The sequence below is a fragment of the Lytechinus pictus genome, unplaced genomic scaffold, assembly GCF_037042905.1.
Source record: "Lytechinus pictus isolate F3 Inbred unplaced genomic scaffold, Lp3.0 scaffold_19, whole genome shotgun sequence".
NCBI classification, from domain to species: domain Eukaryota; kingdom Metazoa; phylum Echinodermata; class Echinoidea; order Temnopleuroida; family Toxopneustidae; genus Lytechinus; species Lytechinus pictus.
In genome coordinates, this window is record NW_026974140.1 from 14,301,262 (window position 1) to 14,315,103 (window position 13,842).

General features: G+C 34.8%; 1 protein-coding gene across 1 annotated transcript; it reads right to left on the reverse strand.

Annotated features, from left to right (window-relative positions):
- Positions 1-1,312: 1,312 nt before the first annotated feature.
- Positions 1,313-12,663, reverse strand: LOC129260846 (coiled-coil domain-containing protein 134-like). Its single transcript, XM_054898838.2, has 6 exons — positions 12,059-12,663; positions 8,134-8,255; positions 7,149-7,233; positions 5,918-6,096; positions 4,970-5,044; positions 1,313-4,496 (listed from the first exon to the last, which is right to left on the reverse strand). The coding sequence occupies exons 1-6, from the start codon at positions 12,210-12,212 to the stop codon at positions 4,413-4,415; spliced, it is 699 nt and encodes a 232-aa protein (XP_054754813.2). The 5' UTR covers positions 12,213-12,663; the 3' UTR covers positions 1,313-4,412.
- Between the last annotated feature and the right edge of the window lie 1,179 nt (positions 12,664-13,842).

A 13,842-nucleotide genomic window follows, 5' to 3' on the forward strand; every position in this document is an offset into this window, starting at 1 on the left:
CTCGGGTACCAGTTTACTATCCTTCTCCAGTTGCCCCTTCCATCCAACTCATGAAACACGATTTTGCGACACACACGATTTTTCTGTCTTGTCCACTCCTGCTACATTTTATTTTGGCATTCGTTTGCCCCCTTGCCGCCACTGATCAAAATACTGTAATCACAAGTCATCTGTAATCATCTCTGCATCAAATACTCGATTCTATATTTAAAGGGATGACCCAGACTGAATATATTTATATCTCAATAAATAGAGTAAAATTCACAAAGCAAAATGCAATTTTTTAAATAAAAATCGGATAACAACGAAATTATTGTATTTTAAAGATTTGCATTATTCCGGTGAAACAGTTCTAGGCATGTCTTCATGAATATTCATTAGGGGCTGATAATGTCATATCCCCATGTGTTTTTTTTTTATTTGATTTTATAAAATTAGGTTTATTCAAAAATTTTCTACCAAGAACTAAAACAATTGGATTGACAACTGATTAAGTGCATTGGTTATTTATTGCTGCAACTGATTTCATCATAATCGAGACACATCATACACATACAGTATATGAAAAAATAATGATTTCATGTAATAACATAAAATAAAAGGAAAGTGGGGATGTGATATCATCAGCCCATCGAATAAATATTCATGAAGACATGCGTAGAACTGTTTCACCGGAATAATGCAAATCTTTAAAATTCAATAAATTCGTTATTTGTTATCCGATTTTGATGAAATTTTCACCACCACCACCACTACCACCATCATTACCCCCACCATCACCACCACCACCACCACGATCACTACAATCGACATCACCGTTGCCATCATTGCTGACATGACTTTTTCCGATCTGAACATTATCTAAAAAACCATATCAGCAAAAGCACAGCCACCGTCATGAAGATTTGAAATTAGCGGGAGCACAATCTTCATTATTATTACAACTAAAACCACCAATAATTCTATACCAATTTCTTTTATAAATTGAATAGAATGATTAGGTTCATTTGTGTGCAAACAGTAAAATAACTTTGAATAATTTGAATGTCTAATAGATCTGTGATATCATAATTAAAGAGTCAACAATTACTTTCATTTTTTGTTGTTGAAGATATCCATTTATTGAGTAACAAAGATATCCATTCATGTTCATCCTGAATGGATTCCATATCCAGATATTGTATCTCTATAATATGATCTCACAAGGCAGTGTTTGTGTGGCGACACTCACTTCTGAGAAAACCAGTTTATCATCAGTTCAAATTCAATACACTTATTCAATTACAATTACTGACATAGATAGTGGTACAAATACAAACAAATAAAAAAAGTTTTATATCAAAATCTCATAAAGACGGAATTATCTACATGCTAAGCATTTATAGAGTGGAAACAAAATCATAGTAAAAACAAGAAACATTGTAGTCTTTAAAGTGACACTGCACTGTCTAATACAGCACTGTATTATTTTGACAGAAACTTTTTATAGATCAGAGTACTACACTGTTACAATAGTGATTTGGTTGTCTTGCAATATAATAGACCTTATGCATTGATGTCATCATGCCGTCATCTTAGAGACTGAAGCCATTGCCTTGCTTGCATGCATTGGTGATTCACAGCTGGTGCATCTCTGACAACTATGAGACTATGACATCATATGAATAAGACCTATTAGGGCCTACAGAACAAAGGAGTCGAGGTCATGATGATACACAAAAGTTTGTGCCTTCACAAAACTCTCTCAAATATAGATCTATAGCATTGCACTGACTTGTTGAATATCGCCATCTTCAGCTTAGAAAGAGTAAGAGAGGACCACAGACATATAATGCATTAAAGCTTATTTCTATCTCCAAATTTTCTTCAAAGTCCAACAAATTTGGGGAGAACAAGTTCCGTGATAACTCCCCAATTGGCAAGTTTGTCCTGGAAGATGCTGATTGGGTAAGATTTCCTACAAGAGCACCTGTTACCAAGGGAGACATCTTTCAAGGGACTTTCATGTGGGGCTCGTATCAAGGACAGTTGTCCTGTCTCAGAGAAGGTGCATTCTCTCATAAATGGGCAAAATAATCCATCTTGGCACACACTTTCCACCCAAAGATGGTGCTGTTCAAAAAATGAAAGTTGTGTTCCTGTAAAACTTACAACTTGTTTGACTTAATGCAATACCCCCCAAGGGGGCGACACGACATTCCCTCCTGCGACAATTGCTCTGGGCTTTATTTGGTCTAAGATCTCAAAAGGGTCTATTGTAAGGCTTAGGGTTAGGGTAGGGAATAGTGTTACATGATACATTCAGGATTGGATTAGTGTGTGGAATTCATAACGAAGCAATGGTCGCTGAAGGGATGTATGTATTGTTCTCTAAGAGAGTAGTAGTAGTAGTAGTTGAATATGATGGCGCTCTTCAATCTCTCCAGATAATACGCGCCACTCACTTTCGTAAGTAGGGCTTCGGCGAGGGAAAGCCCATGGGACGTCAAATGATACATGTTGCCACAAGATGGCGCTGTTCAATGTCAGTGCAGTATTCAGAAATGTGTGTAATGCTCCTTTACACTGTGAAACTCCTTACAGGTGTCTAACTAATGCAGTAGTACTGATTGGAAGGAATGCACAGATACATGAATGAAGGCACCTTTGTTTGTTTTTAACTACTATAAACTGTACCAATAATCAAAAGTGTGATTAATTAATTTATTCTTTAGTAACCTAGATAAGAAATTGTGTCATCAATGACTTAAAATGACTTCACCTGACAAACAATATCAATATACTGAGCAAATCAGGCTTATAACAGAAGTGTTGATTATTATGACGTTATCCCCACCCCCCTCCATCACAAAAATTCATTCAGATAAAATGAAAAGATTTCCCACAACTATAATTTCTTGCATTAAAATTTTGAATGACCTTTAAAAGCAGAAGTTTTTAGTTTGAAACATATAACATATACAAGACACACAGTGCAAATGAAATATACTGTATTGAATATTGTGTTACAATTTTTTTTTGCAAATTTCACAAGCTCCCAAGGTTTCATAGATTTTTACACCATATAATATTTTACCTTGTTAATGGAAATAGTACAAAGCAAATATGAAGGCACTTGAAAGTTGTTACCCTTATAGCAAAATTTATATTACTTTGGGTAATATAAGAAAATATCTGCCTTCTAAGAAATACTTTCAAATTTCAATAATAGAATGTCTGTCTGTTTTGAGTTAGAAATGCAAAAATTCCTTAGTAGATTGATATAAAATCAAATATGGTATCTAATCATATAGTTGACACACAATTCCTTACTCAGACCTGGGGAGTGTTTCATGAGTTAAGAGCGACTTTAAGAACGACTGGTGCACCTTTCTGCATAAATAATCATCAATGAACATTTAATGGTAAATTTAATTTACCACAAGAAAGGATCACCAGCAATTCTTAAAGTAGGTCTTAACTTACGAACAGCTTTATAAAGCGGCCCCCTGAGCATGTGGAATGAATCAACATACACTAGATGGTCACTGCAACCTAAGGTATATAGTATCATACTCCATTAAACACCAAAATCAATATTAGAATGGATACAGAAGGTATCACAGAATTGAGAATACTGCAATTGAAGTGAACTTAAGTTCTTTAAAAAAAAATCGCTTTGACAAACTTTGTGATTTACAAAAGATTATTATTCTTGAATATGACCATCTTTCCAGATAAAGACCTCAAGAAAAGACAGTTTTTCAATGTTTACACCATAACAAGTATAATAGTTACCATCATACAGTAGTGGACATTCCTGTAAGAAATGTTGATTATGTCATATCATACAGGCAACATTGCACAACATTATTATACAGCATATATGTTAACACACGAAATTTGATTGAGTTGTGATATTCACATAACACTGGAATATGACCGAAGAGGAAGAATAATGATATACTGATCAGTGTACCAAAGTGATAAAGAAAATATTGGTATATGTACAGTGAAGCCTGTCAATAAAAAAAACTTTAAGAGCAGGTAGACTTTATAGACAGGTTCCTGAAATACATCAATGGTGGAATGCTATTCACAGGGAAACCAAACTTGTGGTCTTTGTAGATAGGTGGTCACACATCACACACTGGAACTTTCCCTTTGATTAAATCACGATCCACTGACCAAATTGCCAAATGAAGATACAGTGATTTAGTATTCTCACATTTCAAACATTCTTTCTAGCTCCACTGACCTGCTACATATAAAATTTCAATCTGTTTTCCTTTTATAATTGCTCTTACATTTGATACTTTAAACTCATGACTTGATGTATGAAAAGCTGATTATATCCATCACAATAAAACACATTCTAGAAAATTAACCAATTATAAAAATGAATAATAAACATAGAGAAGTGTCATACTTCATTATAATTCACTCTTACTGATCCTAGGACCTCTCTTCTTCTGTTTCTTCTCCTTCTTCTTAGGCTTTGATGGTATATCAAACATCTGAAAGAGAAGACAAATGTAATATACATATCTATTTAGAACCTTATTAGGTAGTCAAAACATAGTATGGAAATAAGACCACAAAATATTCCCTCAAGATATTGTAATGCCCTTGGAAAAGTGGGAAAAGTATGCAAGTAAAAGAAACCCCGAGAGGAACTTGACAAGACTCTTAATTCTTACAGAATTTCCAGCCAATTTGACACCTGTATAAGGCCTCAAATTTCCATTATTGCCTCAACCTACAAATTCAAAGTGAAAAGGGTAGGAAAATAATTAGATGATATAAAATTTACTGAGGACAGTGTTTAAAATCAAATTATTTCTTTTCTATAATTGTATTCAGAAAAATTACATTAAGATGGATTTTTTGGAAAATTGTGCAGTGTGGACTCGTCATATGTTATTAAATTGAATTACTTGTCCTGAATAAGTAGAGATACATACACATAGCTTAGCTTATTAATACTTACATCCTGTTGGTTTAATTTGCTGTATGGGTTTACAAAATTCTCATCCCTCTTAATAAAATTAAGTTGTTGTGATGCCTATTTGAAAGGAAACAAAAAGACAAAAATCAAAATGAATAACAATATGAAAAAAGAAAATTTTGTCCTGGACTCTGGACAAACAATACATTCGCAATTTTTCTTCAAACTCCCTAATAAAATCAACAAGAACCTAAGAGCCAGCAAGTACTAAAGTCGGCAACCGCATGAATTCAGAATAAATATATAAATTATCTTTCCACACCCATTTTCACTGTAATTCTATCCTTCAAATGTACCCAATGACATTGTTTCATCATTTTTACTTTCTCAAAAATTATGATGGCACGTACTGAAAAAATGCCAATATTACTTAGAGATGTGAAAGCGGGAGGAGTAGCCACTAGTTAGGAGTGTCAGATGTGACATCTTTATTAGGATCAACTTTCTACTGAAGATGAACTAAATTCATTCTGGATACAAATTATTATTAATTCAAAATTATGAATTATTAAATACAATTTTTGCTTACTAAAGGGACCATCACATCTTAATTCATCCAGTGTATGCTGATGTATGTACGGCAGGCTGTTTTGTTATTTTCAATCCCTTTTCTTGATCATTAAATAGGTTTCTTTACATCAAGAACTGCAACTTGAAAACACTTTTTTTTCTTGATATAAGAAACAGGATTAATGATAAAATATTTCTTTCAATTGTACATCGCCATACTGCATACTCTGGCTAAATTGTTCGTGTGTGACAGCCTCTTTAAAAGCCATTTGATTTTTTTAAATAGTGACAAATATATTACAGATTGTATAAACTCATATGTGAGATAATTACCAGTGCACTATGGCCACAGTTGTAATAGTGTACTTATGACCAATATCATTTTTATTTGAAACGTGAAAACCTATTAGCATAACTCACCAGATGAAGCAGTGTTTGGTGGGAGTTGTCGTAGTAACCAGTACTCTGAGCAAACTCAAAAGCCCACTTGAGAATAGAGTTCCATTCTTTTTTCTTTTTGAGTATCTTGTTTGTGATATCTGGTAACCTCAGTACGATGTCGCAAACGAAAGCTACATTTTCCAGAATCAGAGACATTGCTGGAAGTGAGAGAAAGATTTATGAGCATTAAATACTATTCATGGGATTAATAATCAAAAAAGTTAGTTTATTGTATTTATTCATTTTATTTATTCATGTCAAACCTCCATGCCCTCTAGGGCCCCTTCACACAAAAAATGCCAAGGATGATAGTTGATACATATGATGAGAGGTTTTTAAATAATATATTTGTCCATAACTCCATATAATTTTGAAATGATTTGCATCGCATGAGTATTTTAACAACCTATTTTTCAAAAGGGGTATAAACTCAAAGCACAAGTGAATACTCAGTTCACATATTTTGTGTAGGGTGACCTCCATGAACTAGTATTTCACAATTGTCATGAAGAATACACTTAGTACAATTAAAAAACACTTGTACATATAGCATTCATTAAAAACTTGCATTAAATCTAGTCCACTCTTTGACATCATTCTTTTTGCAGAAGGGATCAAAATTATGTATTTTCCTGTCATTTCATTCCTAATTCTTAAGCCCTCCGTTATTTTCAACCAAGGCACACAAATACAAGAATCTTGTAAATACAGACAGTGGTGTTCAAAAGTTAGAGAACCCTACCAGAAAATGAACATATTCAAAGTGTTAAATTTCTGCCATAATTCAGATTTATTGTGAAGTCAGATGATAAAATATTACATTCAATTAAGTTTGTTTCTCTGGGCTTGCCGAACATTGTAATATTGTTGTCTTAAAAGTCCCAAAACATAAAAATTGTCATCTAATTTTTTTTAAAAGGTTCAGCCCTCCTCCCCCCTCCCTACTTTCAAGACATTCTTTGGCTCTTGTTCCACAATGACATAGTCTAGTTCTGGACGTTATTAGTTATTTATTCAGAAAACCCTACTATACCCACTCATTGCATATGATATACCATAGACCTACAACTATGAGCAGTAGGTCCATGAGTATACACACCAGCCCTCCTCTTTTCATTGTTCTCGGAACAAATAAGTATTAACGCCTAGATCTAGACTAACAATGATTACGCTCCTCTCTAGTACTTAAATATATTATATATTGACTTACTGTCTTTCATAGTTTGGTCTGTAGGAAATTTGTCTCCAATTTGAAACTGTTGTTCGTTCAAAAACAGTCTTGACTGAACGAGCATCTATGAAAAAATAACAAATTTGACACATATGAATTGTTGCAATTTTTAACAGAGATATGTCACATACACATATACAAATTAAATTTAAAAGTATAGATTATCAATAGTACAAAAAATGAATTAAAGTAAAAAGGAAAAAAATCATCAAATTAAATAAGCTGTGACTGAGTATCATGATAACAAATAGTTATTCTTTTCAGTGTGCAGTTAAATAAGTACACTGTTCATGTAATGTACCGTAGTTGAAGTACTGAGTTGACATGGAAGCAAGCAATGATAATTTAATGTGTTGTAGTTTGAATATTTTGAGCAGGTTCTTCTTATCATCTCCTGTCAATGCATTAAGATTCAGGTATCGTACATTTAGGAATACCAAGACCTTTTATCTTGTTTTAGGTACTCTCCACACACCAGGCATCATGCTCTAAGTGTTGATTTTAATCTGATATCAACCCCATGGTGTGGCAACGTAAGTGGAATGACAGAGGGTATGGAGAGGTCTGCCATGCAAAACATTACACCAAGCCCAACATGTCATTTCATTCTCACCCATCCATCAGTCATTTTCTCAAGCTGACAGGGGGAGGAACCATCTCCCCCTCTCCCCCACCCCCCCAAAAAAAAAACTGTATAGTTGATCTCTATCTGGGCTCGCAAATTAGCAAAATATATGGCAAGCCATAAATTTCAGCTTATATCACCCCGTCGATGAGTTCAAAAAGCTATTTGAAGATCAAAATTCACAAAGAGATATGTTGAGGCACAGCTAATGTTTTTTTCGATTCAGATACAATAGGAGCAATATGCAGGTAAAATATGCACAAATTTTCAGTTTTCACAGACCCTTCCCTTTTTTTCTGCTTTTAAGACAAATCTTGAAACAGAACATGAATTATTCACCTCTTCCATCTTCTCCAACAGCATGATAACCATCTTATGTTGCTTCTCATAATCATAGGATTCAAACAGACTCTGAAGGGCAGGCATGTGCTGGCTTCGTCTCTCAATGAACAGCTCACGATCTACAACAATCTAGTGTCAAGGTTATAAGTACTATTTCATTTTCCCAATTTTTTTTTATAGCAATAACATGAAATTTAAGGGCAATGTTGGGCATGTCAGCATTCACAATGAAAAAAGGGAAATTTATTAATAATCCTGTAAAATTAAATATTTGTAATATCCTGGAGTTTTTGCCACATTTAAACAGTACAGCTATCTCTTTAAGCAAATGTCGATATAACTGTCGAAAAATCTTTGCGCTTGAGTGAGCACCACTTACTTTTGAAAAGTTCGTGAAAAATGAACTTGGAAATATTTATATGAATAAAACAATTATGAAGAACACATGGACTTTAGCTAGGAAGATTGATCTGAAGATATCTTTTACCTTTTTAGCTTGTTTCCTTGCCCGAAACACTTCATAGAGTGCCATTGCGCCCCCCTCCCCACACATCGAGGCCATCGTGATGATATCTGCTTAACACAGAGCTGTGATTCACATGAAATGACTTGGGCTTTATTTTCGTTTTGTTAATCCTTGTTAAGCTTGTGAAAAGTGTGGAGAAACAAATATGAAATTAAATATGAAATATCGTGGTCCCAATTTTAATGATAAAGACTTTGTGAGAGAATACTGGAGATGTCTGAAATAAACTTTTTTTTACATTAAGTTATGTCCTAAGATCCAGCTGGCACAAAAAAAGATAAAGGTTGTGCTTACCCATCTTAAAATGTTAATTTGGTTGCCAAATTTGTTACAAAATGTTTTAATGTATCTGTCTTATTTCAATTTGCTGAAAATGCAAAAGAAATGTATGAGAAATGTACTGCATGGTCAAGTTTGTTTTTGCCTTTTTCCTTGACATGGCATGAAAATGAGCATTTCTGCAAGCTTTACAAAAATGGACAGTGCTCACTCAAGTGTAATATTATGTCAAACTTTTTACTTTCATTTGATAGATGAGACCTAAACCCAGAATAAACTAGCACATCAATGATGTGGAGCTCATCCGGCATCTTGCAAAGAAAGTTAACACAATTTTTAATTTCAGCCCAGCTGACAGTGTAGTGGATTATATTGGTGACATAAATTGAGGAAACAGAATTAAAACTGATGAAGAAATGACATAGATGTATTTTTTGTGATCTTTGAATAAATTTCGTATAAGCACAAATAATTTTCTAGTCAAAATTTCTCAATTCTGTGTAACCTTGGTGAACCTCATGTAGCTCTCAGATGGAACAAAAAATTCAAAATCGGTCAAGAAATAAATAAGCATTTTTTGGTGAATTTTGAAAAATATGCATAAATCAATTTGGCATAAATTAGCATAAAAAATTTTCTAGTCAGAATTTCAAAATTATGTGTAGAAGTTTTGTGAACCTCATGCAGCTCTACCAGATCGAAGAAAAAAAAAATCTGAACTGAACTGAATTTATTACCAAATAATGCCAAAATACATTGATACAGGGTAAATTTTCATATAAACTTCATTGGTAAAAGGACTCCACAGAAATAGCAAGTACTTCTATACTTAATCATAATTGATAGCATGAAATAACGTTGAAATATTAAGTTTACAAATCATGCTCTTCGGCAAATACCGGTAACATATCTAGTGTATAAAACAAATTAATAGGTCTAGCACAATAGGGTAAAAAGCATGAATTGCATACAAATGAATTTAAACATATATACAAATCGTTCAACAAATAAAGAAGAAGTCCTAAGCATTTTATGTGAATTTTGAAAAATATGCATAAATTAATTTCGTATAAATAGAATTAACATAAAAGTTTTTCTAACAAAGTTAGTCAAAATTTCAAAATTCTTTGTAGAAGTTTGGTGAACCTCATGAAGCTCTACCAGATGGAAGGAAAAAAAAAATCAAATCGGTCAACAAATAAAGAAGCATTTTATGTAAATTTTGAACAATGTGCATAAATTAATTTTGCATAAATCAGCATAAAACTTTATCTAGTCAAAATTTGAAAATTCTGACTAGAATTTTGGTGAACCTCATGAAGCTCTACCAGATGGAAGCAGAAAAATCCAGTCGGTCAACAAAGAAGCATTTTCTGTGAATTTTGAAAAATTCGCATAAATAAGTATATTTAATGAGTTTCAAAACTCTGGGTAAAAGTTTTGAATCCTCCACTTATCATATAAAGCAAACAGAATTGAAATCGGACTTGAAATGACTATAAGAAGAAGCATTTTGAAATTGTGGACGGACGACAGACGACGGACAACACGAAACTGCATAAGCTAATCTAACACTTCGGGCCGGATGAGCTAAAAATTATCCCCATGTCGTATATTTTTGAATTCCCAGGACATTTTTTCAAAGTGTAAACTTTTTATTGATACGCATGTTATAATAGGTCAAGTGAAAATTCAGGTCAATCCAGGGCTGGTTTTTAAAAATATGGCCACGATGTGTATTCTTGTCTTTTCTCATGCAGAAAGACTGTATCCTGGTGGGTGTTTCATAAAGCTGTTCGTAAGTTAAGAGCGACTTTAATAACAACTGGTGATCCTTTCTTGTAGTAAATGGTATATTTATTGGCGATGGTTTAGCGCGTAAGAAAGGTTCACCAGTCATTCTTAAAGTCACTCTTATCTTATGAATAGCTTTATGAAATGGCCCCCAGGATGCTAAAATGAGTGGGCGGTTGTAACTTCTATTACTGACCAGAATTGTACAGTGTGCAATTCCATTGCATAATTCTGCCAAAGGGAAAGAAAGATAAGACAAAATATAGTTAAAACACTAAATACCATTGTTTTCTCAAAATAAATTAACAGGGTCAAAACTTTCCCCCACGAAAAAACACACATTCGGTAGGCCTACCCTCATTTTTAAAAAGTTGCACTAACCCAGGGAGCCCAGGGGCTTACCGTGTATTTGACCATACTCACGGGACTAGGGTGATTTATGGTCTAAATATTTCTCCAAATGAATTGTGAAAACAGAAAGTATACAATTACCACGATTATATGGATGAAGGTCTAACGAGTGGCAGTTTCCTGACATCTGGGCACAGACTGGAACCTCAAAAAAACGAAAAGTTCTCTCCTTCTACCCCCGTCTCGATCAGCCATTTTTGTTAGAAATTGTAACAAAATGGCCGATCGAGACTGGGTAGAAGGAGAGAACTTTTCGTTTTTTGAGGTTCCAGTCTGTGCCCAGATGTCAGGAAACTGCCACTCGTTAGACCTTCATCCATATAATCGTGGTAATTGTATACTTTCTGTTTTCACAATTCATTTGGAGAAATTTAGTCCATAAATCACCCTAGTCCCGTGAGTATGGTCAAATACACGGTAAGCCCCTGGGCACCCGCCCGCTGCGCGGGCGGGAGCTCCCTGGGTTAAAGTTGCACATGCATGTGAGGGTGATAGAAGCAGAAATCTTATTCACTGTAGAAAAAGAAAATGTATTGTTGTCAGGGAGGGGACTCATTTACTATTTGGCGGTAAATATTATATGATATTGATAATACTCTTCATTTAATCAAAGTTTAGATTTACATGTAGGTCTAGTCGACATGGTTGATGTAGACCCTAGTTGTAACATACTAGAAATCGTAATATGGTACTGTAGTACTAGTCTGTATAGTTAACAAAATAGATTGAACATTTATTGTGCAACATTGTCATTGAACTGGCGCTGGCATAAATTAACAAGTACACTTTAAGTTTAACGTTTATTTCTTACAGCCAAGAACAATCCAAAATAGATTGAGAAATATCCATGTACTACATCTACCAACACATGACTCGAATACTCTGAACAACAGCCTTGAAATCAAAGGATACACTTGGCAAGGTCTGGGTCTTCTGAATCATCCCGCGAACCACCACTGCCTCCCGCAGGTTTCCCCGCCGACTGTTCCCTCGCTTCGACTAGCTGAAGAAACGCACCCGCCCACATACTGGTGCTCAAAAATACGATGTATTCGTTTAACTTCATGTTCCGCTTTTACAATAATCGAGGCCGTAAAATTCGGAAATTTTCAACTCAAGTCAAGATCAACGGTCGTTGATGAGTACGGTAAGAAGAAAAGTAGACGAAAAACGACACGTCTACAAATTTTTTATCATTTGCCCGTCGCGTCGTCGAGCAGAATATTCTTTTCAACTATTAATACACGTGTGAATTGCTCTGTTTCGTAGTCTCATCTCTGAGGAAAAAGTATATAATGTTTTCGATGACGAGCGGTCTCGAAGGGTCTCCAACCCCTCCAACTTGCTGGTCATTCATTTTGATAATGCGATTGGTGTAAAATAAAATGAAAAGATTATCTAGCACATTTTTATACAAATAATGTCAATAAAACATCATTTCGTAAACAAATGTCGAAATAAATAAATCAAGGTCGTGATATAAAGTCTGAAAAGACAGGTTAGGATCGATGAAAAAGGTTTAGGAGAGCTTTGGAGCATGCAGGGAGGGGGAGAAGAGATGAGGGGGTTCCTCCTAGAGGGGAAGGGGTAGGAGTTGGAATTAAGGAGCCCGGGGCATTCTGATTTGGAAAGGGTATGGGTGTGTATGTGCTGCCTCAGGCTCAAAATCTGAAATCCATAGCATAGTATACCAGAGGACGAGTGTTTCATAAAGCTGTTCGTAAGTTAAGAGCGACTTTAAGAACGACTGGTGACCTTTCTTATGTGCTTTATAATCACCAATGAACATTTAATGGTGAATATCATTTACCACACGAAGTGATCACCAGTCGTTCTTAACTTACGAACAGCTTTATGAAATGGCCCCCGGGATAGTATACTGAATGAAGTTGCTATGAAATGAGGGGCATATGATATCCCTTGATCTGCGAATGGGGATGGCGGAGGGGGTCGAACTGACACCTGAATTGGGGTGCTTTAATAGGAACAGGGGAGTACGGATTATAGTCAATTAAAAAAAAAATCTTTTTTGGAAGTGCTAGCAAGGCATGAAAATGGGTCAAGGGCATGCATGCATATACCCATACTGCCATGGTTAAGTGAGTGATCCGCCCCTTGAGAGGAGCTAAAGCGGGAGTAGGAAGTCTGAAAAGGAGGGAAGAAGTGGAGAGTCGAGAAGAGTGGAGTGGGAATTAGGAGAAAGAAGAAGAGGAGAAGAAAGGTAATTACCCCGGGGTATAATTACATAAAATATGTATTTCTTGTTCTTTTGACAGTCTGTAATACTGTCAAATGACCATGACTTGGTCAGTTAATGAATCGAGAAGTAAAACTTGAGAAAAATGGGTGTCAGACATTCAAAAAGGTTCATCATTTTATGGGATTGCCCAGAAGAAGAATCGGGGGAAGAAGAGAAAGAAGAATAACAAGGAAGAAGTACTAGTACATCGTGTATTGAAAGAGTCTATTCTTTTAAAGGTCAAGTCCACCTCAGAAAAAAATTTTGATTTGAATCAATAGAGAAAAATCAGACAAGCACAGTGCTGAAAATTTCATCAAAATCGGATGTACAATAAGAAAGTTATGACATTTCAAAGTTTCGCTTATTTTTAACAAAATAGTTATATGAACGAGCCAGTTACATCTAAATGAGAGTCGATGATGTCACTCACTCACTATTTCTTTTGTTTTTTATT